Genomic DNA, 27974 nt, shown 5'->3' on the forward strand with positions numbered 1-27974 from the left:
TAATTGGCCAGGGCAGAAAATTTGGCGCGCAGAGCTAGAGGCTGAAGCTGCAAAACTTAGAAAACCAGACTGCTCTTTCTAGGACTAGCTCGTAGAAAAGAGCAGGGCTGTGCATGGACTAACGTGCAGCTTACCAGCTTTCTGCTCTCTTATGCAAGGATTTCACGTTATTACATGAGGAACTTCAGGAGTAATAGATGTCTTTCTCCATCTGTCACTTCTGTACCAGTTTTAGTTCTCTTTTTAACCTATTTTATACAGGGAGACGGAATAGCAGGTCCCACTTCAGGACCCCCTCCTGCACATCCTTAACACCACAAAGGCTGAATGCGTCCGGCTTCCATAGCAGGTGGAGCTCAAACATGGGCGCTTCGATACCCCTGAAATCCACCCCAGGGGCAGGTTCTTCCCTCGGGTCTGTCCCCGCTTGTCCCCAGGCTGTGGACAAGCACCGACAGCCCAGGGAGCAGCCGTGAGCTGCCAGGGAGCAGATGGGCAGGGGTAGAGGAGAGGAGAGGGTGGCAAATGCAGTGTGCAGGAATTGGAGGGCTGCAGGACAAAGACGTGAGCTGGCAGCCAGGTTCACGGACCTTGGAGCAGCTTGCTACAAAAGGAAAATAAATAAACTCAGGATTTTAATTAACGTGTTCTTTCGTTCATGCACAAAATTAAAAAACCATCCATCCTCAATCATCATCATCTTTTTTTTTATTTAATTAGGAGGTTTTGCTATACTAATTGTTACATTCGTCCAATTCCATCAAATCAAATCAAACTAATGACAGCCAGATGGTCGCGTCTCTCAAGATGCCTTACTCAGGGCTAATCCGTGCCCTCTGCTGTGCAGACACAAGGAGCAGAGGGAGCCTGTGCTCTTCATCCAGTCACCAAGAGGACAGGATTAAAGACGCAGACTTATTTGGCAGGAGGCAAAGCTGGTGAAGATCGCTGCGACCAGTTCTCCCCATGGAGCTGAGGTTTGATTATCCACCCTGTTTGTATGCTGCAGTCAAAAACACGCAGTGGGTTAACTGGGGAAGAAGAAGCTGATGTCTCTGGAGCAGAAACGAGGTGAATTTGACCTCTTCAATCAATGCAAAGGATGTGAAGATTCATACATGCCCTCTCCCTGTCGTGACGCGTAGACTTCTGCATCCTCTTGCCCACCCCCTAGCTCCTGCTTCATCCCTACCCTACACACACAACATTATTCAGAGCACGACTGGTACCCACGGTTTTTGTTCCACAATAACAGGCTCAAGATGTTGTTCCTGGCACCTCCTGATAATGCATGCGTATTACTAATTACAGCAGTTTATTTAAGAAGCGGTGGGTCAAATCTGTTGTGATCACTTGAACGATACTTGAAAATTATTACAGGGTGCACCCATTGTAAGTTAGGATAATTAAGGCTGCTGGTATTAACACTCTGCCCTTCCTTATTGCCAGCTTAATTTCCTTGAACATTTTTACATCCTACTCCTCGTTCTGCCTTGGAGCTTTGCAGTAAAATTCAATAACCATTTTCCTTTCTAATTTTCTATTAAAGCACCACCTTATTTCGCCATCACGGCTTAAAGCTGAGGTAAGCCTCTCTGCTTCCGTCTGCTCAGGGCGGGCTGCCTGTCCAGAAACCAGGGCAGCCTGTGTAACTCCTCCGTCACGTCCTGCAAGCACCTCTCTTCGGAGTCCATCCCAGCTAATAAGAGCCTCTCTGCGGACTTTGAGGCAGCCGCAAACACCTTCACATTTCAGAAGGGTTGACTATTCAAGCACTGGAGTAGACTTTTCGGAGTCATCAGTTGGGCTTATTAGTTTTGCCAGATACTTTTTACTAACTTCATCCTGGCGGACACAGCGAGCACATGCTGCCAGAAGGACACCACCAGTCCTATGCATCACCCCCGTACAAAGCCGGGAGTCCTCGATAGGGAGCACTCATCCCCACCAGCACAGCTTACTGGGATGGGGGCTCGCACACCCTGGGCATGGCTTTGCCCCCAGCCACATTGCACTCATAGCCATATCCCAGGACAAAAACGTGCCAGTGGAGTGATTTTTCACAAAAGCACAAGTGCTTGATACAGCTGCAGAAGGACAATTTATTTCCTCATCTTAACAAGCACTTCCCATCCCTGCACAGCCCCAAAACCACCTGCCTGCCACAGCCACGTCTCATCACTGCTACCTTTATCTGGAAAACCTCATTTTGCATCTTTGCCTTTTTTGATGGACAACCCTGTTAGGAAAAAAAAACAAAAACATATGACCACCAGTCTGGTCAGAAAGAAATATGATTGCCCTCCTGAGACAGATGAGTAAGGGTTAAAGGCACCTGGGACTGTTGCATCTGGGGCCTAATGATGGGGTGCTGGAGCTATAAAAGGCCGCAGAAGGAAGTTGAGCCCTTGAAAGGGAGACTTGGAGGTGGTTTCTGGTGTAACTTGGCCACAGACAACACAGCTGGCTAAGAGGAAAGGAGGTGTGAGAAGTGACTGTGCCGCTAAAAGTAAGTGATTTTAGTGGGGAAGGGGCTGAGGTGCGATGTCTGTGTGCTGGAGATGTTGGCTGTCTGATAGGAGTCAAAAACTCCACAGGTTGCTTGTAAAAATCTTTTCTTTCCACAGTGTCCAAGGGAGGAGAAAGTCTCAGAAGCCTCTTTTCTAAGCCTTTCTGTGGTCCCTTGCCAGCAGGGTGGCAGCTGAACCCACAGCTGATCCTACAGGTGTGTGGGGTGCTGGACCAACCTGCTCCTCATGGGCAAAAGCAGGAATTATGAGACCTGTGCCATGGGTGGGATAGCGCAAGGCAGTGTTTGATGCTCCCCATTAGGTATCTTGCAAGTAAACGATGTGTGTGCTGTGGCAGAAGGCATGCAGAGCCTGCATAGCCAGTGCCTGATGAACGTTTATCAGTCAGGGACATCCTGGTCACCTGCCCAGCTGCTAAATTTGGTGTGACATAGTTTGAGAGTGGTGGCAGCAGTTGGTGTGGCTGCAGGGAAAGCTGACGAAGGGGAGAAAACAAGCTGCTGCTTTTTTCCAGGCTTGCAAATAACAATTCTAAAACAAGGTATGGCTGCTCCATGGAGGCTACCCTTTATCCCATATGGCTCTTGAGCAAGCTGAAATTACAAGATATTAAAGCAGCCTGAGTGCAAGTCATCTTCCTCTGGATTAAGGCCATAATTCACGCTGAGGGTTCTGGTATTTCTGTGCATTTACCTCTCTGTTATTATCTTAGCAGGTGATGACAAATGAATACCTGCTCTGCAATGGACACCCGTATCTACTAGTCCATGTATTTTTGTTTTGGAAAGGCTGATAGCAACTTGCTTAATCCTAAAGGAGTTCCTGCCCCAAATCTTTGGTGGAGGGCAGAACTGGGAGAGATGAGGAAAACTGTATGTGCCTGCATGCTAGACTGGAAATCATGGTCTTCTGGCTGTAGCTCCATAGCCTGCATGTCCTGACCTTATGGGTTAAAGGGCAGACAAAATTCAACACCCTCTGCTCTTAGTGAGTTAATACTTAACCCAAAAATCAGGGTCACCAGCCTCAATGAGCTGCTGTAGATAACACAGCATAGATTTTAGAGGCATCTGATGCCTAAATAAATGCAGGGGACATGGCACTGCACTGGGGATGGCAGGATGGGGATGAGCTCCGCTGGCTCGGTTTTGTCCACATCCTTGGCTCTGGGAAAGCTGCTAGTGCATCTCCCTCCAACTGCTCCTGGCTTGGGTGCCCAATTTCTAGCCTGAATATCTGAAAAACCCCTGGGGGTTTCACCCTGTGCTGCAAGGGCCTTGTCCTGACTGCCAAAAAGAGCTAGCAGCAGCTGCAGAAGTTAATTTTACAAGTCAGGTGTCTGCCTCTGACAGGCAGTTCTTCATATCTTTATGGCTAGACATTATTATATTGTTCTTTCATTTGATAACTGCTCTAGTAATGGCTTCCACTTGCAGTAAATCTCTTGTGCTCTCTTTTCTCCCCCTATTAAATATAAGATGATAACCTTTCCGGGAAGCTGTGTGGAGAGACTCAGGGCAGCTTTAAGAGGGGAGGCATAGGGTGGGGGCATGGTCAGCACTAGCAAAGCACCTGGTGGGATGATGCTTTTGGAGAAATTGTAATTATACCCTGCAGCACTTGGGAAAACCTCCCCAGCATGCAAGCTGAACTGGAAAATGAACATTTTAAATGCCTCTTCAATTTAGTGTCTTTGGGAAGTGCTGCTTAATACCTGGAAAATATGCCTGTGACATGAGAACAGACAAGTCTGAATGTGACTCAACACAAATATTTGGTTCCGTTTTCCTACCACCACCATGTAGCAGAACCTATCCCAGTTAAATGGCTTTGCAAACACTGATGAAAATACTTCAGCTCTCCCATGCACAGCTTTACCTTTCTTGGCAGCACTGGAGCTTGCCTGGAAACCTGGATGAGAGCAGACAAGACCCCAAAGCCATGAAGGAGCAGCCCAAAAACCTTCACTGCAGCTGCTCTTGGGCTATGGGTGCAACAGCTTCAAAACGAGGAGAGGGGACATCAACACCCAGCCCCACCAGGGCTAGAAACCCCCCAAGAGCTGTGAGGGCCCCAAAAGTAAAACTAGTGTTACTGGAAGGAGCACTTCATTTAGGGACTACTCAGTGACTTTCTCCATCTGAAAGCCACCTGTGAACACTGAGTAACCTTCAGACTGCCCTGGGGAACTGAAACTGGGAATATGATCTGTACAACATATAACCTGCAAATGGGAAGCATCCAAAAGCAATCAAGCAGTTGCACTTCAGCAGCTGGCAGGCCTGCACGCTGCCAGTGCGTGTTGTACCCCCTTGGTTTACCACCAAGCCGTGACCAAGCTCTAGTAGGCCTTCACTATTTCTAGGGCACCAAGGCAAGAGTGAGTTTAGCCCTGGTCTGTAGTGTCCTCTGTGGTTTTTAAAAGAGGACATGTGAATCAGGTGAGCGTAATGAATGACTCCATGGCCAGAGCACACTTCCACTATGGGATCACAAATCCAGGTTGCGAAACAAAGCCTTTCTCTGAACTGGAGAACAGGGCTTCTCTCTGCCACTTGCCTGACTCAATTACCTGAGCTGCAAAAGGGACTTTTCCCTTCCCTCTGAAAACAGGATGGAAAATCAGTGGTTATCTAGGCCTAACCCTGCTGTTTAAATTCAGTTTAGACAATGAATATTTTCATTAGCTTCCCAAGTCCCAATTAAATCATTGTTTGCACGCTATAATTTAAAGCATGTACTCTATTGGTAAAAACCATAAGAGCTATAAAGCGTATACATATATGGTTGCTACTGCTGCTGGGTAGCTTCTTATCTATTTTAATAGCTACAATATTAAAACAGGGAAAGCGAAGCACTGATTATCCACAGATACGCCTAATTTCACTTTGCGAAGGTATCTGTTGAAATAACATCTATAATGTAGGTAAATGAATGTACATGAGGGACCAAAGCTGGAGCACAACGCTGATTCCAGAAATAATTGTTTCATTGGGGTGGGGGAAACAACACTAAAGCTTGAAATAAAGCCTTTTGTTAGGCTTTTAAAAATAAACGCCAGCAATACATCTTAATTTCCCTTGTGGCCTGGTAGAGCAGTGTTATGAGGAGCCCTGTATTTATGAAATCCTGGATAAGCCTGGCTGCTGACCCCGGCAACGCGGCTACGTGTTTCTGAAGGGGCTCGGGGGCTTGGTGGTGGTTTGGGCCCAAGGCCATGCTAGGCTGCCATGTCAGGGCACCCAGGGAGGGTTGCAGCCCTCCGGCCCCTCACGTTTATTTATCTCTGAGGTGGGGCTGGTGCCCTATGGTAAAACCAGCGTTTTTGAGACTCCCTAACCCCGCAGCGGGGTACTTTTCACGCGTGTGGGTGTTTTTTTTTTTTTTAATTTTACTATTTCTGTCAATTTTGTGTGTTCATTTGCCACTTTTGCCAAGTTAAAGCCGCCAGAGGCGCCCACCGCGGCCCGCCTCCCCCTCAGCCCGCCATGGAGTTGTGAGGGGAAGGAGGGGGGAGGGAGCGTGCGCGGCGTGCGCGTGCGCGCGGGGCGGGCGGGCGCGTTCCCGAGGCGGGGCCGCGCGTGGCGCTGCGAGGGGCCGCGCCGGGAGCGCCTCAGGTCGGTCGGGGTGGAGGGGCCGGGGCGGGGGGGGCACGGCCGGTACCGGGCGGTGCCGGGGGGCGGCGGCGCTGAGGGGCCGGGCCGGGCCGGGCCGGGCCCCGGGGGCCGGGCAGGGGCCGCAGGGCCCCGGGAGGGGAAGGAGCGGAGCGGCCGCACCTGAGCGCTGCCGGGTGTGGGGGGTGAAACTTGGGGGGCTCGAAGCGGGGAGACCCCTGTGGTGTGGCACCGGGAGCGCCGCAGGGGTCCCTGTGCAGCCCTCTGGGGGTTTGGGGTTGGTTTTGGGCCCCAGGGTGTGTGTGGGAGGGGGGTGGGGGTGAACGGGGGGGCTCTCAGCTGCTTCTGGGGAAACGCTTCGCAGTGGGGCGAACCCAAAAGTTGCTTTCTCTCCTTCATTCTCCTTTTTTTTTTTTCTGCTTGAAATAGTGATTTTAAATGATTTTTTAAGCAAAACTCGCTTAACTCTCCATTAAATAAAACTTGCAGAGGAGAGGTTGGTGGCAGTGCCCAGTTTGACCAAAATGCCCTTTCCCTTCCCGTTTCCCTGTTGGCCCAGTGTCCATGTGCTCCCCCAAAGCCCAGCGCCTCGTGTTTCTGCAAGTTTTTGGTCTGAGAAAGTCCGGCGGTGGTACATTTCAGGTGGAGTTTGTAAACTCGTCTGCCTGGATTGTTTCCTCAAAGGTGAGGTGTTTAGAAACAGGGGACTGGGGGTTGTGCTCCCCTGAAGGGGGAAAAGTTTGAAGTTAGGGTATTTCAATATAACTAACAGGATTGCTAGCGTGCCCACTTAAAACAACAAAGGCTACCTGTGTTATGTCTGAAAGGCTCTGGTGTCAGTTTCCTGTGCTGGTACTGGTCTTTGCAACACTTTCTTTCCAGGGTTTAATCTCTGTCCAACACTTTTTGTTTAGCGTTTGCAGAGGAAGGTGGCGTTGGGCTGTACGTGTACAGCAGTGTATTGGAGTCGACTGTAACTGTTCCATGCTTGAATCAGGCTTAAAATAGATTTTATTTTGGTATTTTTATTCTGGTCTCATCGTTTCCTGCAGAAAGGAAGTGCAGTATGTCATAATGTGTTGTATCTTGGCATAATTAGGCTATTTAACTTCGCAAATTAAATATCTTAGGACCTTATTCATTTGCAGTAAGTTCTGTAGGATTGCCAAAATCGAATGTAGAATGCAGTACTTCTTTTTTTTTTCTTTTTAAAATCCCTCGCAGTAAGTATGCCACAACATAATACACAGTAACTTTCCTCGTATTTCCCCTCCAGTGATCCTCAGCTCTGCCCTGGAGGAAACACCTTTCAGAAGCCATCCGGAATTCCTCTAGCATGCCTTGTAAGGCTGAGGAAAAGGATGCAACTTGCAGTAGTTTTTGGTTTTTTTTTTTTTATAGCGTGTGTTCTTGCTACTTAGACTGTGTGATAGATTTTTTTTTTCCTAAAGTTACTAAATGGGTATTATGTTTATGTTGATGGCTTTAGTGCTAGGGTAGGTTTGGTTAAAGCAGAGGTCTGCTGCTGATAGGCTGTGCGTTATGCTGTCAGAAGAAATTTAGGTCTTCATCTCTTTTGTGAATTTGTGCAAATGACTAGTTATGCAGCGAGACGTTGTTCATGCCCAGCGTTAGCGTTGTTGGGTCACTTAAGGTAGTTCTCCTGTGATATTCTCTCTACTAGCTCCTGAAACTTTGCAGTCTGTTGATTTGTTTTACAGAAGCATTTAGATACCTGAGCTGGCAGGCAAGCCCCATTTTTTGAGGCACTACATAACTAAGCAACAGTTTTCCTTTCAAGGAGCTGCTGGATAAGGCAAAATATGGAAATAAGAGATGGCAATCTTGTAAGGAAAAGATTAAAAGCTTTGTGCAGTGCAGGTTTTATTCCGTTCTGATTTATTCTGTAAAGTTGAATTCCGGTCCTGTGCCTCAATTCCGAAGTGCCTTATATGTATGCATGTCAGAAAGCTGGGGGAAAGTGTAGGTAAAAGGTCACTTCATTTGTATTTGTGCGCTTTCTGCTTTTCTGGCCTGGCTCATCTCTTTTGTGATCCTACCAGCCCATCTGAGTTTGCTAACTAAGCATGTTGGAGTAAAAAGACCAAGTGAGGGCAACGTCTGCGGAGTGCTTGCTATTTGAAACACTGATGGGCAGATGGGTGATCTGTGAACGTCTGCTGGCCATCCTGGGTACACAGGGTGTAAAAATCACAGAAAACAGGTTTGGAAGGCACCTTGTGAAACCTTCTTGTCCGAGCCTGTTACCTGCATCATGAGGTTTCCTGGCATCCTGAATAAATATTTCAGTCTACCAGAGGATCATGTACCACTTGAGTACACTTCTGAATGACTTGCTGATAACGTATGCCTGTGACAGGATGGATATTCATGTGCCAGGTTACACTTTGTGTCCACCCTAGCTGCAGTTTGTCTTCACGATCTGAAGAACTTAAAGAAGTCATTTTACTTCAGAAAATAACATTTTCTAGAATTATAGCTTTGCTGCCTCATATTTTGCTCAAAGCTTGCTTGGTTGCAAGGATTTTCTGAGAGCATGAGAAGAAAGTAACTCTTCAGTCAGGTAGCACGTTTGCTTGCACCTGGTAGCTGTGGGATTTTATATGTAGGTTTATGAGTGTTGATGGAACAAAATCCCTTTAAAATCTAATCCCTAATGTGCCACACGCTGCTTTCAGTGTGTCACCTTGCTTACTTAGCACAAGCCGTACTCTTTACAGCTGGGGAGGAGCTGAGGCAAGCTGCTTGTTATTTACAGCCGAAACATGTACGCTGCTCCTTTGCTGGAGTGTTTTGCCTTACTTTAGAGTACTCTGCATACAGTTTAACTCAGGTGAAAGAAATCCCTGCCCTGTTAGACAGCTTGCTTGGTTTCTGTTGAGGCACGTAGCTCACATGAATGCCACGTGACGTTAGGGTAGTGTAATGCACATATAAGGGTGTACAAAGTACACCTGGGTGCATTTGATTTCTTACTGCTGTTTTGACTGTCAGACTAAGGTGATACTGCTGCATATATACGAAGAAAAGGTAAAGGCTTTCATACTATGGAAGTTTCAAAATACGTAAAACTTATGTACATGTGCATAATACAATCCCTTAAAATACCTTTATGCTCTTATGTTTGATTACTTGCTCTTTCTTCATTTTTTTCCCTGTTCTACAATTCTGAGATGTCACAGGGTTAGTAAGACAGCATTATCATGAAGGAGAGTAAGCACTTAGGATGCCCTAACATTGCTACACAAATGTGTCTTGATGCTTAAAAATATAACCTGAAACCAGCATTTGAGTATATACATGTCCACCTTTCAAAACTTTATTACTGCAAAGTAGCTGCCTTTTACTTGTAAAGAGGAGGAGAAATTAATCAAAATGCTAAAGCATGACTGAATTAATAGGCAAGTGTGGCTGAAGTACTTGCAGCAGAGGAAAGTATATCTGATTTTGTAGAACAGTTGATCTGATAAAACTTTGTCAATGTTTTTATTCCCCTGTGGAATCACCATTATAAATCCAAACAGAACCTGCACGTGCTGGGCAAGTCTGGAAACAAAGCTAAGGGCAAGTAACAAGATCCACAGCTGCTGACGTGTGGTCAAAGAAGGTTAGTTGAGTGCAGTGCAGTCTGATGGATGCAGTGTTTGGTTCTGTTCCTTGAAATATTTGGACACAGCTCAAGTTAGCAGTGATCGGTCCCTCATACCTGAAAAGTGGGGTTATTAAACAATTTAAAAAAAAAATCCAATAGTGTTTATTCTTGGGTTTTGAGACCCACTTTTGAGAAATGAGAGCCGCTGTGTTTGAAAATGCATTTCTTATCAGATACTTGCTTTGATAAGGGACTAATCTGTTCCTCTCCCACTGTGTTTGAAAATGCATTTCTTATCAGATACTTGCTTTGATAAGGGACTAATCTGTTCCTCTCCCAATAACGGGGATAGTCCTTCTCTTTCATAGTTAAAATGCATTGGAAACAAGAAGCTGTACCAATTTTTCCCCTTTTTTTGACTCATTTAAAATACTTCTTCTGAATGGTTCCAGGTGTGCTCTTCTACTAGTGTGCCCAGTTACTGATCTGCTTGGGGTTTCTAAGCCAGCTATTTCATGTCTGGTGAAGCTTAGAGTCCAACGGATTGATGTAGTTTCATGATGGCAGACCCTCATGATGTTTGTTACAACACCTAACGTTTCAAGTCTCCTCTGTTTTTCTTAACCTCATTCAATTGTGAACTTGAAGCACTTTGGAGCATGGCGATCTCAGGAGACTGAAGGTTGCAGGCTGCAGAACAGTTACTGCGTGGGTCTTGGCAATATCCTCCTCCCTCTTATGTCCCACAGGGTACTTCCACACTGTGGTTTGACATGAAAACAGGTGATCTGCATGTGAAAATGTAGTCCTTGAATTCTACATTAACATATTCAACTGGATCACGTTCTTCCTGTGGTTATTCATGGGGTGGATACTCCTCTAGTGCCATCAGCTCTCAAAAGTGAGGACTCACTAACGAGTTGTCTTTATCATTTTGCAGACTTACTGACCTCTGTGTAGGAGAACAAAGACATCTGGGAACCACTGATGTAATGGAACAGAAGCAGTCATCTTTCTACCTGCTCTTTGTAGATCCTGTATTAATTTAACTGTTCAGTTTTTAAAAAAGTAGTTTCTGAACAAAGTTGAAATTGGTATAAAGGTTTGTCTACATAAGGGAGATCTGTCTGTGAGATAGGAAGGGAAGTCCTGTCTCTAGACATCCGATCCCAATCTCCCCGTTGAAATAGCCAGCATGTGTGTACTAATTGTAGTGGTGGTTTCTCTAAAGTGCACTAAGATCACTAGCTTCTTTCTCACAGGGCACTGAATGATCATTAAATGCTAATGACTTTTGATTACTGTTGACCTCGGTCAATTTAGAATTAGTGACCTAGAGATGAAAACCACTGTATCTCATTACCAATTTCCTGAGCTATCTGATCTTGCCTTTGTAAGTCAGTTTTGATAAGAGGCAGAATAGAATTAAAGTTGACCCCTGTCTTAGGAAAGGGTTGAATGCGTACAGGTTTGCAATATGTTTAGAAACATACACAAAAGAGGCAGCCACTAAGAAAGAACTTATTTTTTGACCCCACAGTTTGTCATGAGGAAAAAAAACATGCAATGAAATGGGCAAGCTTAGGCAGTAGTGATGGGGAAGAAATGTGTAATTTGTTGCTTTTAAAGTATTAGAAGAACAGTTTATGTCCTGTAACCTCGGATAGAATTTCTCATTTTTATGTTGAAGGTTTTCTCATCTCACACATTTATTTATAATTCTTGTTTTTACGTTGAACTATCAAGCAGCAAATGAATGTTCATAGAATACATTGCAAATTCTACTCTGGGATATTTTCTACTTGCAGTTCCTAAACTATGATGCTAGGAAATGTGTCTCGGCAGGTTGGTAAGATCACTTATTTCGTGTTGTGATGAAGCATTTCACATAATTTCTTTTCATATGCACAAAAGGGAAAGTTTCAGTGATAATTCACTAACAGGATCAAATATGTTGTTCACTGTAGGCTGTTTAAACATGTCTTTATACAGGTATGGTTTATATAGAATGTCATTTGTGTGGCATACACGGTATTGAATTGATAATGAAAATTCTGGGGAAACTTAAACATTTTTTTCCTTTCTCACTTTAATATGCTAGCTATATTTTTATCCAGCTGGAAACAAAACCTTTTAAATTTAAAAGCAAAACTCAAAAGTGTAAAGAAGTCTTTTTTCTGTTATATTAGTGTGTTTTGGGTGTAAATACCAAGTTACTGAACCTCTCACTGCAGTTAAATTGCAAACTTTGGGCAGCTATACAAGAAAAAAATGACAGTAGAAAGTGTTGCACTTGGTTTTGGAACAGGTTTATGGTGAGCCAATTCAAATTCACACAGAGAAAGTGGATTGCATCAGGAAGTAAATATAGGGGTAAATTTTTTTCTTATTCTTAAATACAGTGTTTTGATTTGGTTGCTTTGCCTCAAAAAGGCTATTGCTGTAAAAATCAAAAAGGGGTAATGAAAATAATTGCAGATACAAAAAGGACATTAGAAAGATCAAGGTTGTCTTGATAGGGAGACCAGTAAGAAGTGATGTGTGGAGATATAGCCTCTATGCTAGCAAATAACAGAATAATGGGAGAATAAAAGACAAAAGGAGTTTATTCTTTAAACTCCCGATTTATAAAAGTTTGTATTCACCTGTTGATTGGGCTGCTCAGGTCTTCCTGCTTTTGTTTCCTTTAAAGCATTTCAGGGCAGCTAGGGAAAAAAATGTAAAAGCTATATTTGTGGATAGAATTATGCAAAGGCTTTAAGTCCTCATTCTTTAAATCCCATAATAAGCACTAGGCAGAGTTGGGAGGAATATTTGCCAACAAGGATGTTGCTAGTATAGCATACCAGCTATAGCAAAACACAATTTAGCTTCTAGCATTAGTTCCAGATGCTTTTCTATTCTGATGCTATTCTGTTCTTGGCTTTTCTGAGAAACACTCTCTCCTTTTCTTTTTTTTTTTCCTTTATTTTAGCTTATCCTCTGAAGGTCTTCATAATTTTATCTTTGTTCCTGCTCTAGTCTCCTTTTCACCCTAGCAAACCTTACTGAGGAAGACTCCAGGGCCAGCTTTTCCATGCAACAGACAGAAACAGTTACCAGTCCTGGTTAGCTTCAGTGCTGCCAAAAAGAAACTTGGGAGAGAGCAAGGAGGTTGGAAAACTTTGTCAATTCTAATGTGTTTTTTACTTGAGGAAGTCGAGAGCAGAGCTATCAGTCTCCTTTCCAAGTGAGCATTTTTACCAACAGAAGAGTTTGAATGGTGAAGGGGAAGGATTCTTCCAAGTGACTAAATAATTCATAAATAGGTAAACAGAATTAGGCTCTTCAGCTGTGTGGGTTGGTTTTCTTGGTTTTATTGTTTATTTGATCTTAGAATTAAACACTGATTAAAAAATTGTGTGTAAAAAGTCAAATTAAATGAGAAGTAGCAGTGGACAGGTAGATTTGTTAAACATTAACACTGTGTATTTATTTTGGTTAATAGAGATGTACCATCTGAAACGTGCTTCATTGGGGAATCCAGAATTTAAACAAAGAATTTTAATAATGCATAGGCATAATGACAGCCCAGGGAAAGACTTGGCAACTTTACAAAAAAGAAATATATGCATTTTCTCAATGCCTACTTGGAATTCATTCCTCAATTCAGGATTTGGTTGCGACAGACCATTGGGAATTTTGATGAAATCTTGTTTTTTAGGGATTTGTCTAGTTCCTATTACTACATGAAGAGCAGAGCTGTAAATATGTGATACAGGAAAAGCACAACCTATTAGAAGAAAAAACAGAAAATTTTGGGTATGCTTGCTATTGCATAAGGAGAGACTGATGTAATGTGAGGAAGAGTACCCCCATCAGCCCTGGAAATTCCATGATTTCTTGAGTGTAAATTACCTTTAGAAAGGCATAATCGTGTGTGTGTGTGTGTGTATATATATATATATATATATATATATACACTCACAATTATTACATAATATATATATTGCACCAAGAGTTGGGCAATACGATTCCTGTGCCGGTCCTCACAATGGTTTCAAAGCATATTACTTAGAGGTCTTAGAGGATAATTGAAACTGGGATTGCAGGTATGTTATATGCATTTGGATTTAAACTTAAAAATTAATGCTTCAGTTTTTTTGTTTGTTTGTTTTTAAGAATTTTTATCCAGGAGCTGATTTCCAAGGGTTTATAACTTGTTCCCAATTTGAAAGAAGGATGAAACTTGATGCGTGGTTGGACTTCGTGCTTTGGGACATGATTTAGTGGGTTACATTGGTAGTAGGGTGATGGTTGGACCAGATGATCTTGGAGGTCTTTTCCAACCCTAATGATTCTGTGATTCAGCCTCAGAATATATTTTTTTTGCTAAATTCTTCACATCTGGCGTGAAGGATTTTTGTTAGACCTGTGTTAAGACTTAAGGATGGGATTGCCTGCACCCTTGAAGTTAATGTTTCTGGTTTGATTACTTATAAATATTAATATGTCTGAAGAATGAATTTCCTTTTTTTCAAAGTTATATTTATGAAGTTCTGTTACTAAAGAAAAATGTGAATTACTGAAGAAGATAAGGAAAACATCATAACAAGTTTTTGGAAAGGGATAGATCTTTGGGTAAGAGAAGATCAGTTTCCTTGATCCTCTCACCAGAAACAGACTGATTGGAACTTGAGACTATGACTAGCCTTTCAACAGGGAGAAGCTCATAGCTTGCTTTTACTGATTGCTAACGTTGATTTGTAAAGTCATTAACAGTACGTGTATAATAAAAGAAGAAAACTTTTTTATGGGAAAATACGTGGAAGTTGTTGCCAAAACAGTAAAAAATAGCGAGTACAAGTAGCACCAGTTCTTTGCACGTTTTTTCCCCACTTCACATGGGTCTAATAATTGGTATATGTCACTTCGTTCTGAGCTAATAAAGTTCAGTAGAAGGTGGTATAAAGCTTGTAAAAGGGTCATAACCCAGCAGTTCCTATGAAAAAGTTGTGGAGTCATCAACATTTTCCATTTCCAGCAGACCAGGTTTTGATGGGGGACTTAAGAACTGACAGAGCTGCCAGTTGGGCTTTTTACCTACTGGGGTGGATTTTTATCCTTTTACACAGATGTTGTCTTGTCTACTAGGGGTCTGTCTGACTTTTGGGTTCAGGCAGAACATACTTCAGCTGCAGCTTCTTCCTCTCTTCCTTCCCCATGAGAGCACACCATGCTGTAAGTATGTGTGTTGTGTTTTACAGAAGTCAAAGGTATGCCTGACTCCTGGTTCACATTTACCACTAGTCTTCCCCAAACTGAGGTAGCCAGTGAGTCTGTCTGTCGTTCCCCTTCCCTTCTGCAGCCTCCCAGTAACCTTATTTACTATGCGTATAATCTTTGGACTCGTTTGGCAAACTAGTTTGCAAAAGTGTATGAGGACCTTGATTTCTTTTGTATTGTTAGTAAGCGAAATGGATTTGTGGAATCAAAACCAAATCTCCCATACGAATCTCCTAACCTCTGTTACCTTTCTCCTACTGCCAATGGTAGTGCTGAATTTCACTAGATTTTCTGACGAATGCATGGCTATTCAGTATCTCTAAGGTTTTTACTTTTTTCCCAGTGCAATGGCAAACAGGTTATTACTGTAACTAGAAGGGACGGAAGTTTGCCTAAGGAGGGGAAAAAAAAACTTATACAAACCCAACAAGGTCACATTTTGTGCTGAGAATACTTGCTGTGTTCCCATTGTAAATCCTTTGCTGTGAGCAATTATAAACATCCCATCTGTGGGATGAGTTTCTTTCCCTTTTACCCCTTCTTTTACTTCCACAATTTAACGCGGCTAAGACTGTTAGTTTCTGACCCAAATGAATCTGTCACATGTCAAAAAGAAAAATGAGAGAGAATAAGGAAGGGGGAAAGAAAGCTTGCTTGGAAATTGCTTCACCTGTCTCTTAATCTGTTTAGGAATGTCTCCCAGCTTTTTCAGCCACAGCACCCGTAACCCACCATCTTCTTTTACGTTACCAGCGAAGGTGATTTTGCATTGAGATGCTGGGCTGTGAAATGCAGCAGCTGAGCACGGACAAGCATCTTTCCCTGTGAGCTTCAGACAGAGGAGAAAGATGTGTGTCTGGAAATAATATCTTATCAAACCACTGCAGCCAAGCCTTGGGATGGCCGCTGGCCAATGGTTTTAGTTAGTGCTTAACGTGGAGCATCTCTTCAGGAGACCTGATAATCTTTGCAATATCTGCACTTGAGGTTTTTACAGTCCTTGGGTTTAAAGACGTTCTGAGATTACATGTTATGGAGCCGTAGCTGCAATTCAAGCAATCCCAATGGGATTTTCAATAAACAGCCTGAGTAACTTCTGTGCCTCAGTGTAAGTCAGTGGCAGACTGTCAGGGATTTCAGCAAGGTCAACTGATTCTCCACCAACTTTTGATCTTTTTTTTTCTTTTGATGTTGTATTCTTGTCCAGCAAAATTAGTTAAAGCTACATATGGCTAAGCTTGCATTAAGAGGAAAGAGGATTTTTTCTTTAAAACTTGAAAATAATTGGGATGATGTTTGAATTGTCAACCCAGCCAGTATTTTAAGGTGTGAAAAGTTGGCACCTAATACTGAGTATTTCTTCTCGGCCTTTTTTTAAGTGGCAGTGTTTTCCCATTTTTATACACTTGACCTACTATTAAGGAAATCTGTTCTGTATTTAAGTTCTAAGTAAGCTAATGACTGAAAATTAGTCTTCTTTCTTATTTAAATGATTTGGTTGGCATAGCTTATATCCTGTTTAGTTCAGAAAGTACCTGTTAATAAAATCAGGATGCGTTTGCATCTCAAGGAACAATTTCTGCCTGAGACTCGCTAAATTGTTCAGACTTTCATTTAATGCTTTGAAACATTGATTAAGTATATTCACTCTGATTTGCTTTAATCTGATTGCACATCTAGAAGTTTTCTTCTGATGTGGTGCAGCCACGTCTGGTGTAAGCTGGCCTCATTAACGCTGCTTCGTGATTTGAGACCCCTGTCAAAGGCTGTTACATTATCGAGAAACATAAGGAGTTAAAGCTGAAGCTGTGACCTCATCTCTATTCATGTTACACTGGGGTATAAACTCCGCTGAAAGGGATTGTTTAACCGCACCGCCGTCTTTTCCGCTGCTAGCTGATTTGCTTTAATTTGGCTCGGATATTTATAGCGGGCTCTTTCTGCACAACTGTTCCAGGAGGGGTTGTGGGACTACCAGCGGCACACGTGGGAAGAGCTCCCACGGAAACGCTGAGGCTCAAATACGCCTCGCTACCTGATTTCAACTCTTCATCGCTTCCCCCGTGAAAATCCAGGCAGCGTCCAGGAGGGCAGAAGCTCCCCGGCCAGCCGCGCCCGGCGGTCCCCTCCTTACCCGGCGCCGCGTCCCTGCCGGGGCGCGCCACGGCTGCGGCTTCAGCGCGGGCACCGCGCGCGTTCCCATCGGTGTCACTGCGCGGCCGGCTCCAATCGCTGCCGGTGGCTTCAGCCATTGGCTCCGAGCGCCGGCTGACTCCATCCGCAGGGCTGCAGCACCGGCTCCCCTCGGAGCCCTCCGTCGCGCGAGCTGAGCTCGCGGAGCGACAGGACGCCGCGGGGCCGGGGCCGGGGCCGCCGTCGGGAAGCCGCCGCCCTCCCCTGCCGGCGGGGCGCAGCGCTGTCGGGTGGCGCGCGGTCGGGAGACCCGGCAAGAAAGAAAGAAAACTGGCTGGAATGATGGGGATGCGTTTAACGGTTCGAGTACCGGATCAAACTTAAAGGCAGTTTCGTAGTCGGTATGCTGGAAAGGTCACCTTGCCTTGCTGGAAGAGAAACAAACTCTCAGCTCTGCTGCCCTGTGTTTAACAGCTTACGTGTGCATTTTTTAATGTTCTTAGCTAGTGAGGCTATCTAGCAGTACAGATAAGTACACTCATGGTAGATGAGAAAGGAAAGAACATGAAATGTCTCACCTTCTTCTTGATGCTTCCAGAGACGGTCAAGAACAGGTCCAAGAAGAGCTCTAAGAAGGGAAATAGCAGCAGCAGCAGTAGTAGCAGCAAATTGCCTCCAGTTTGCTATGAAATCATTACCTTGAAGACCAAAAAGAAGAAGAAGATGGCTGCTGATATTTTTCCCCGAAAGAAACCAGCCAACACTAATACAACTGCTGTCCAGCAGTACCACCAGCAAAATCTCAATAACAACAACACTATTCCTGCACCAAACTGGCAAGGACTTTATCCAACCATCAGAGAGAGGTAAGTTCAGGACGCTTCATTTTCGTGTTTTGGATGGAGTGGTGAGAAGTCACAAAATGTGTCCTTTTAGTTATTTATTAGCTGAGAAAAACACTGTTCTATCATTTTTTTTTCCATGGTGTGTGGAAAATGTATTTGGCTAATGGAAATTATTTTGATAGCTCTTTTCCAGACAATGCAGCTGTTTGTGTAAATAAAAATGTTGCTGCAAGCTGTAGCATACCCATAAAGATTTGCTTGTAGACCTTAGTGGGGGTTTTCAGTGATACATGCTCTTGACTGATTGCCACCTTTTGAAAAGTTTTTATAAGTTTGGTTTTTTTTATTTCTCCCCCCTCCCCAGCTTTGCTTTTTCCCAGTACACTTGTGCACTGATGTGTAAAGTAGCTTAAAACTGTTCGACCTGTTTCTCCGTCTATTATCATGTAACTTTAACGTGTTAAGAAATTTGATTTCTTTAGTCCGGGGCAAGCGCGGAGTTACGAGGCACCATAAATTAACACGCTGCCTCTGTTTGTAGAAATGCAGTGATGTTCAACAATGACTTGATGGCAGATGTTCATTTTGTGGTCGGGCCACCAGGTGGGACCCAGCGGCTGCCAGGACACAAAGTAAGCAACAGCTGCATTATCAGTTTTTGTGCGGGGGATAGCAGGAGAGCTCCCACGGTTATGCCAGTATGTAGCAAAGGAGACTCAGCTCTTCTGAGGCAGGCTTAGTTCTGTATTTTAAAAGGCTACGTGCAGTGGAATGCTGTCCCTTGTTTTTCTTTGTGGTATCTGAGGCAGTCATTGTAAAGTTAGGAATACTGCTCGTGCTGTTGATTAATATTACTCTTGAGACTGTCTAGAAATAGTTAACTTCTGTAGTGGATATGAGCTTTTTCCAGTAGCTGATGCATATACGCCCATGAGAGTAAAACGAAGGGGAAAATGTGCAATTCTGTTTTTAACTTCGACTCCATTTCTTACTGAAGTGTGTCTATTGCCTGTCAGTGAAGCCTGGTATGTTCAGAGTGGCTCTCCCACATTGTTTTTGTTGGCAGTGCTTTCGGCTTAAAGCATGAAATAAGATTTCCCTTTCTCAACAGTATGTCCTGGCTGTTGGGAGCTCGGTATTCCATGCGATGTTTTACGGAGAGCTTGCTGAGGACAAAGATGAAATCCGTATACCAGATGTTGAGCCTGCTGCTTTTCTCGCAATGCTGAAGTAAGCATCATTCATCTGCTGGATATATTTTTGTTTATGATGTACACATACTTCAACTGTGACATTAGCAATGTATTAGAGTTGTGTGTAAACAGAACGAAAGCAATTGCTTAAAATATTCCTTTTCTTGTGTTTCAAGTATTTCAAACTTTTACCTCATGTTGGTCTCCCCCTCTACTTCCAGGCACGCATATATTAGGCTAATGTAGGCAGTTATAAATAATGACTTTGACAGGGGATCTTTGGGCACATTGTATACTGTAATGCCTATTGATTTGATTTGTCACCACACATTACACAAAGGAATGGAGTTACTAAAAAGAATTGTCAGCTGTAGAAAAAAAAAAAAAAACACAACACAACAGCACTGTTATACTTTGCAAGCAAAGTGAAAAGTTAAAAAGAAAAACAAAAATCAGAATTGCTGTGTTTGTATATCAACATAGTTCCAGCTCTTCTTTAAATGTGCTACATGTCTCTTGTTTTAACCACAAATTACTGAAAATTAAATTGCACTGGAAATTAAATTTCCCCTCATCTGTTATATATATGCATCTGGAAAGTGCTAAAAAGGCTGTTTACAAGAATAGGGTGGTTTTTACTCCAACTGTGTGTGGGGGGTGAGAAGTCAGTTTACATGATCATTATTTATCTAGGTCTTTGATTTCTTCTTGCAAACTGCATAAGAAATGCTATCGTTTCCAAGTGAACACAATGAAGCAGTTTCCCTGCTGAGCTGTCCTTGAATGTATCCATAAACTGATTTTTCAAGAGAAATTCCCAGTTGCAGAACTGCTGTGCCTCTGAGGCATTTTTCCCTTCAGCTTTAGTAACAGCTTTAGAATATACGTTAGTATCCAATGGTAATCCTTTCAACGTGCTGTGGGGTTTATTGCATGTAATGGTATAATCACTAGCGAACCATTTATTATATTCCATAGATTGTTTTGGCTAGCATGTGATTACAGAAAGATTTCTTTTTTTTTTTTCTTCTGTGTTTCCGTGGCACTGTAGAGGAGCAGTCAAAGTTGCATACAGCGTTTGTTGCGTACCGGTTTTTATAGGTTATTCTGAACATCAGAAACATTCTGTGCAAGTAACTGCAAGGAGAAGCTGAAGTCAGAGCTTTTGCATAGACCTGGAACGTAGGACAAAGTTAGGTCGTTATATCAGTAGGTGCGTTGCAGATCCCTGCTTTGGGCCTTTCTGTTTTTGCAGGTGTTTTCTGCAGAGCTCAGACTTGGGCCTTACTTTCATGCAGAATTTTACAAGGCACAAACGCAAGATAGTCAGAGTCCTGTCCTACTTTCTTTTTGAACAGCAAATCTATATCGCTGTGACTAAATGTGATTTGCCATCTAAAAACTGAATGCTTTTTGAATTTATCATTGTCATGAAAAAATACGTTCAGAGAGCAAACCTAGAAAAGAGAATACTGATAACCTAAGTCTTGGCAAATTATTTAGCCCATGGTAATTTGAGAAAACATCTTGGAGAGCATGGCCAGAACCACGGAATTCATCACCCTATAAGCTTTTACTTAAAAAAGCAGAAGACCACACAAACTTTTTGTGGTCTTTGTGGATGTTGAGCTAACCTTCCTAGCGCTAACTGATGCAGTGTGTCTGCAGAGTGCTCCAGTGTCTGCGAATGCCGGGGCTGCCTGCAGCCGTGATGGTGCAGGGATGGGGAAGGGATGTTGCTCAGCAGTGCAGCATTCCCCTCCTTGCACTATCCCGAGCATGTGCTGCACTGGGCGGAGCTTGGGGGAGCCTTGACCCCCTTCGCTCCTCACCCCCCAGGAAATCTTTCCCACGAGCGTTGCCTGCAATTTTTGTGAGAAGCGGATGGTTTAAAGCTCACGATACTGATGCTAAAGAAAGAAAAGATTTTTTGTCCATTCCAAAGCAGTCTTCTCCTTCATATACTCCTTCCCGTAGTCAGGAGGGACCCATTATAATCTTTGTAAGAATATATATTCTTTTTCCTTAGACAGTGAATTCTTAAATATTTTCTGTGTTTTACTATATAGTGTGTTTACTTACAGTGAACATCGGACAAGGTATTGCAAGATATAACATAGGAAATATTGACTGGTGGATAGTAATTATTCTCCAAGTAAAATTGATTTTGCTGTTCTCTATTGTTTTAAAAATAGGGTTAAGAGGTTGTTAAAATTCATAATCCTGCTGACACACCAAGTTGGTGTCCTTAATGCATTATGTCTTACCTTAATATTGACTGTTGAAGTTAGAACTGCAGTCTTACTTTAACCTAGAATGAATGTGTTACTAAACCATCAGCCCTATGGTCTAGCAGAATCCTCTGTTTAAGAATAGGGTGAGACTGGGATATCAGTAATTGTCAACCAGAATCGAGGTACATTGGCAGAGTGCGAAGTGTGGAATATTGCTGACAGCTGATCTGCACTGTGTCTGTTGTAAATCAGTGATATTAGTTCCTCGCTTTCATGAATATTAAACTAGCAACTTCTGTACTATTTCAATTTAAAACAGATGTCATCATTCTCTGCTGTACTAGCAGGCAAAGAGAAGTAATAGAAGGGAGAAAAGTGTTGGAGAGCAAAGAGGAGAATCATAAAACCCAACAAACTGAAAGCTTTTGGGGACAGTAAAGGACGTAAGGCCTAAGCCCTTGTTGTTGCAAATAGCCCAGCTGAAACCAAGTAATAAAGGTGGGCTTTAAAAAAAGGGGGGGGGGGAGAGATGTCTGTATGAGTATTCTGTTCTGTGTAGCCTCTTAAATTTTATTACGTTGTTCCGTCAGTCTACTCTGAGCACATTTTCTTGGTGTGGCTTGGAAGATATCACCCGAAACCTGCAAACCATCCAAATAAAGCTATCTGCAACTACAAACAACCTACTATGTAGGTACTAGTTCCCCTTGATAAGCACGTTCTGTAGTGCCAAAAATGCATTGTGTTGGGAAACCTGCTAGCTAAAACATATTAATTAGTACAGGGTTGCATACAACTCCAACTTCACTGGAGGAAGATGTTTTTATCAACCATAACCATCAAGAATTGCTTATCCCTGTGAAGAGTAAAATTGCATTTGACGTGGTTTTAACACATTGCATTCACTAGCTGCAAATGGGTCCCTGAAGCATGAGATATTAAAAAGAACAAACTGTACAATGCTTCATTTCTCCAAGCAATGAATCCCAGCAGTTTAGTCACATAAATAGAATTTCACCTTCATCTCTTTCATGACACTAGCATGGCAGTAAAAAGCGTTTTTTTCTCCTTATGCACTGAGACTGAAACAAAATGCTGTGTTAGTGGAGCTAGGATGTTGTAAGCATTAATAAACCTGAAAATTAGTTTTCTGTGCCTTTTGCTTTTCCTGTGTGTTTCATTGCCTTGTTAAAATGCTAGTAATTACAAAGATGGGTAGCACCTGATATGCTTTGATAGCATTTCTCTTCTGAGAGACCAGCTGGTTATTACCAATAAACTTGTTCTCGCTCTTGTATTTATATATACCTCAATGAATCATCATCATTCTCCATCTTGGGACATCCAGTCCGAGTACTGTTTGTAGCACCTGTTCCAGACTATTGCCTTAGCCAAGTAAGGCAGTACTTGAAGAGCTCCCTCTTGGGGAGGATAGTCTGTCATTAGCCAAAGTACCTACGGAAGGAAAACAGAGCTGGAGAGGGGACCGTGCTTTGGAAACATAACCATTGTCTTACAGCATGTGCTCCAAATGTGAACTTTTATTCACCTTAGATTTAAGCATGTTATCTCCCATCATCTTACGTGAGTGGTGAATTTAGCTGGTACTTTCCTTATGAATTTACTAAAAAAATTGTTCCTGAAAAGCAGTGCTTAGTTTTAACTTGGAACAATTTAAATATTCGTTGTTTGTAACTTTCAGGTGTTACTGACAAATGATCCTTGTGCATTAAGCAGCAGCATTACATGCTTGTGTTTCCTTTCAGATACATCTATTGTGATGAAATTGATTTGGCTGCCGATACCGTACTGGCCACTCTTTATGCTGCCAAGAAGTACATCGTCCCTCATCTTGCCCGTGCCTGCGTTAACTTTCTAGAAACAAGTCTAAGCGCAAAGAACGCCTGCGTGCTGCTTTCCCAGAGCTGCCTGTTTGAGGAACCTGACCTGACCCAGCGCTGTTGGGAAGTGATTGATGCCCAAGCCGAGCTAGCTTTGAAGTCTGAGGGCTTCTGTGACATTGATTTTCAGACGCTTGAAAGCATTCTCCGAAGGGAGACTCTGAATGCCAAAGAAATTGTCGTTTTCGAAGCGGCTCTGAACTGGGCCGAAGTGGAGTGTCAGCGACAAGAGCTGACGGCTACCATAGAGAATAAGCGCAAAGTCCTGGGGAAGGCTCTGTACTTGATTCGCATCCCCACCATGGCACTCGACGACTTTGCGAATGGCGCTGCTCAGTCTGGGATTCTGACCCTCAACGAGACCAATGATATCTTCCTTTGGTACACAGCTGCCAAAAAGCCAGAGTTGCAGTTTGTCAGCAAGCCCCGGAAAGGGCTCGTTCCTCAGCGGTGCCACCGCTTTCAGTCCTGTGCTTACCGCAGCAACCAGTGGCGTTACAGGGGCCGGTGTGACAGCATCCAGTTTGCTGTTGATAAAAGAGTGTTCATCGCTGGCTTTGGGCTGTACGGCTCCAGCTGTGGATCGGCAGAGTACAGTGCCAAGATTGAACTCAAACGGCAAGGAGTTATCCTAGGCCAGAACTTGAGTAAATATTTCTCAGATGGTTCTAGTAACACTTTTCCTGTGTGGTTTGAATATCCAGTGCAGATTGAGCCTGACACCTTCTACACAGCTAGCGTGATTCTGGATGGTAACGAACTCAGCTACTTTGGACAGGAAGGAATGACAGAAGTTCAGTGTGGGAAAGTGACTGTTCAGTTTCAGTGCTCTTCGGACAGTACAAATGGCACTGGGGTACAGGGGGGACAGATTCCCGAACTGATATTTTATGCTTGAATGGAAGTGTGTGGAGACAAAGCATTTTCCTATGAAGAACCTGCCTGGTTCAGACCTAATGATGCTTAGCTTTCTGTCTGCAGATATATGATCAGTACAGGTAATATGTCACAAACGCTGTGGGCAAGTTACCGGCTTGCTATACTTGTAGCATTGTTGGTGATAAAGTTTAAATGTTATATTCAACTTTAAACTGGAAGCTCCTTGGGAACACACAAATGTTAAAGGCTTTGTAAGAGAGGTGCCTGTTTGCTGGTGATGCTGATCCTTGCTTTGATGCACCTGTGAATCACCAGAGGATGCCCCCCTCTTGTATCTCATGGATTCTAGGACTCCTTCCACTAAACACTGTCTTTATTGCTCAGTTTTCTTTCTCTGTTTCCTCCTCTCTGCTTGTAATTATTAGGGGAGATAGGGGTAGAAAATGGAAAGCCTTTTTTTATAGTTCTCTTCTGTCTGCTCTTCAAACTTACGAAATTCCAATAAGCTGAGCTGCTTTTGATCATGGGAGCTGAAAGAAGTGCTCCAGTTGTAAACCGAAAAAAATATAGGTTTATACCTTTATCCTGTGAGATTCTCCTGTGGCCAGCTGTTGGGATGGCTGCAGGGGAAGAGGAGACAGTGAGCAGCTTTCAGGAAGCCACGCAGCATGCTGACCGCAGTGCATGGACATGTTTACAGTGAGGAGGGATCTGGGCTTGGCAGCTTACCCTCGGAGTTCATCTTCTAGTAAACCCACCTACAAGGCAAGGAAGTACTTGAACATGTTCAAATTGTATATGCAGGTTTAAGCCTCTACTCCCATGACCTAATTTTGCTACATTGAAGTTGATTTGCTATTTAAATAGATTTTCTTTGAACCCACGCTGAATAAATGGGGGTTAATATCTAGAATTCAATGCAGGACCGTTCTGTTTGGTTTTGGTTTTGTTCTTATTTCTTCCTCCTAAATGTTACAGAGACAGATTGTAGAGGAACAAAAGAATGTACCAATCCTGACTTGGACTTTTTTTTTCCTGTAATATGAGCTTTCTTCTTTTTATAACCATACATTATCAGTGGAATTTAGACAAAGACAAGAAGATTCCCAACTGTGATCATATTACAGTTAGCCTATATCATCAGATAAAAGTCAGGAGGAGAAAGTCTTCTCTAATGTGCTAATGGTGGATCTCTTGCAACTGCCTATAGTCAAACATCAATCAGGGGATTACGCAGTGTGGAACCTTTCCCTTATCTGAATTCTTTCTCACGCTTCCTGTCATATGTCTGCATCATTTCTGGAAAAGCATTAGGGATCACAACTCTATCAGGGAAGGAAATCAGTGTAAATAAGAGATACAGGTACTATTTAAACATGAGAAAATCTTTCACCCTTGCATTGTGACAGTTGCATCTCAAAGGGACACTACCTATTGTAATGTATCTCATTCTTATTTCATCTCTGAAGTGGGTTCTTTTTGTTGTGTACGTTTTAAGAAAATGAGAGGACCAAATGATTCTCTGGACAGTCTCAAGGTTAATGTTATGTTATATCAACACATTAATGTAGCATAACCCTATATTCACTTGTCAGTTTTATAATAAAAATGTTTTCCCATACGATCTCTTACCAGTTCGATACTATTACTTTTAAGTGTTTCTTGACAGTTGAAACCCTGGCCTTTGGCCATCATAAAGTGCCAATACATCTTTGCAGTTTCCAAAACACCATCCAAGGTAAGGAAAACAGGAGTATAGACATCAAATACATTATGGCCAAAGCTCAGCTCTTCCCTCTAGGTAATAAAGGAGAGCCTTGATGAAGAGGCAGATGAAGAACTGCTTACAAGTTCTATGCTTTTTACCCATCTTAGTGTTTAATGTTTTATATACATACATACATATATGTGTGTATGTATGTGTAAGTAACATTCTTTCTGAAATGTAAATACCCTCAAAATACATAGAAAACGTTTTGGCTTTTTTTTTTTTTTGCAACAGATGTACATAATCCAGACTGTTAGTGAAATCTAAACAGAATGCTCCATGGAAAACTCCCAGAGAGATTTAAAAAAATCCCTAGTTAATTATATTTAGATGTGCAGCCTAAATTAAACAAGAATACAGTTGCATGGACTGGAGGAAGAGTTGAAGAGACTGCAGAAAAGAATCTAAGATTGTTGAGAAGTAACCGTCATCTACTTGTAGACAACGTTTTGAGCAGCAGTTCCGTTTACTTAAATACATTTGGAAGCAGAGCAAGACACTAATCAGCTGATTAAGTTTTCTTACAGCAAGAGGTTGACATAGATGTAATCATTCCGAGTGATTATCAGACTGACAAGTTGCTTGCAGAAGCAAGCTGCATTCTGAGTTGTTCAGGGGAAAAAGCAGGTGCCTCAGCTGGTGGGACTAATCAGTACTGCACTGGTAGAGCTAAACTCTGGTTCTCACTTGTTTTTTGTTTATCTGCAAATAAAGGTAAGCTATCTGCTACTGCGGCTGGAACAGATAGGAGATCAGAATACTGTATAGCTGTAATATGTAGAAAATGAGCTATTATTTAATTATTTTTATTTGCTGGTTTTGTTAAATCTTTTTGACGAAGTAGGATCAAAGCTACCTATAGCTTAATTCCTCTGAGTCCTTTCCAGGTTTTAGGAGCTGCTGCATGTAAAGGTTTTGTTTTGTTTTGTTTTATGTGGATGAATAAATAAAAGGACCACGGAACACCTTTTGATGCCTACAACGCAGCTTGACTCTGAGCCCTGCTTGATACTGACAGGTACTGCCATATGAGAAGGTGGCTACTTCCAGTCACCGTAGACATCAGGGCATTTAAATAGGTGTCCAGGTGTGAATTTGGTCAGTTTAGCAGTAGTATTCAAGCTTGAACACATTGATATGGCTGATGCTTGCAGAACATCAACCTGGCACGTAAGCATAATGTTAATGCAGAGAATTTCTTAGGTTGTCTTAAGCTGTACGCAGCCACCTCTGCTAATTGTACGTTTGATTTTCCTGGTGATGGGAATCTGTGATAGAGAGTATAATGTAATATACTTTCTGCATATCTAAAATAGTATTTAAGTAAGCATTTTAATTTCTACATCCATATTGCACTGAACTGTTTTGTTGTTTAGTTTTCGTTTTTCTTTTTTTTTGTAATTAAATACAGCTAACTTCAGATCACAGCACTCATTTGTGCTGAAGCAGTGTTTGACCTTAGCAAGCTTACAGCATTATTTATAAAGGACAGATATATAAATATGAAGTACCTCATGTTGAATGTTATTGTACTGTATCTTTAATGTCACAGTGCAGATCTTGTTGGACTAATGAATGTGTATAATCGCGTTAAATATACAAATAAAAATGGTTCTTAAATGGTTGTTTCCTGCAGTACCTTTGAAGTATGAGCTGTGAAAGCCTTTACTTAGCTATCTTTTAGTGATTTCTATTGTACAGTTGGGCACAGATATTTGTTGAGCTTATGTATTCAGAGATCTTTTGATCCCCAAAGAAGTAAAAGTCTAAGGAAAAACAAGGAAGAACAATGAAAATGTTAATCAGTTACATTGTAAAAAGGTTGACGATTAAGCTAATGAGCTAGAGTGAATGAATTCATTTATGTGCTTTATGAAAGACCTTGTCTGCTAGCATTAATATTTTAATGCTCTATTAATATTATTAAGTATGTGGAGATGAAGGGGGAGGGTCTGGAGTTTATTCTAAGAGACAGTTGGCACAGGGAAGGCCATGGTT

The 27974-nt window shown here is 42.5% G+C and overlaps 1 protein-coding gene across 6 annotated transcripts; it reads left to right on the forward strand.

The window, feature by feature from the left end:
* The first annotated feature begins 2413 nt into the window (after window positions 1-2413).
* BTBD3 (BTB domain containing 3) lies at window positions 2414-27596 on the forward strand. 6 transcript variants are annotated; one of them, XM_083827889.1, is made up of 5 exons: window positions 2414-2509; window positions 17755-18022; window positions 18543-18633; window positions 19113-19231; window positions 23195-27596. In XM_083827889.1, the coding sequence occupies exons 2-5, from the start codon at window positions 17880-17882 to the stop codon at window positions 24225-24227; spliced, it is 1386 nt and encodes a 461-aa protein (XP_083684015.1). In that variant the 5' UTR covers window positions 2414-2509; window positions 17755-17879; the 3' UTR covers window positions 24228-27596. The 6 variants fall into 6 exon arrangements, with proteins under 6 accessions (XP_083684015.1, XP_083684013.1, XP_083684016.1 ...); XM_083827887.1 differs by lacking the exon at window positions 2414-2509 and adding an exon at window positions 5555-6148; XM_083827890.1 differs by lacking the exon at window positions 2414-2509 and adding an exon at window positions 6705-6829.
* Window positions 27597-27974: the final 378 nt, after the last annotated feature.

The sequence above is a fragment of the Anser anser genome (genome assembly GCF_964211835.1).
Source record: "Anser anser genome assembly, chromosome: 3".
NCBI classification, from domain to species: Eukaryota; Metazoa; Chordata; class Aves; order Anseriformes; family Anatidae; genus Anser; species Anser anser.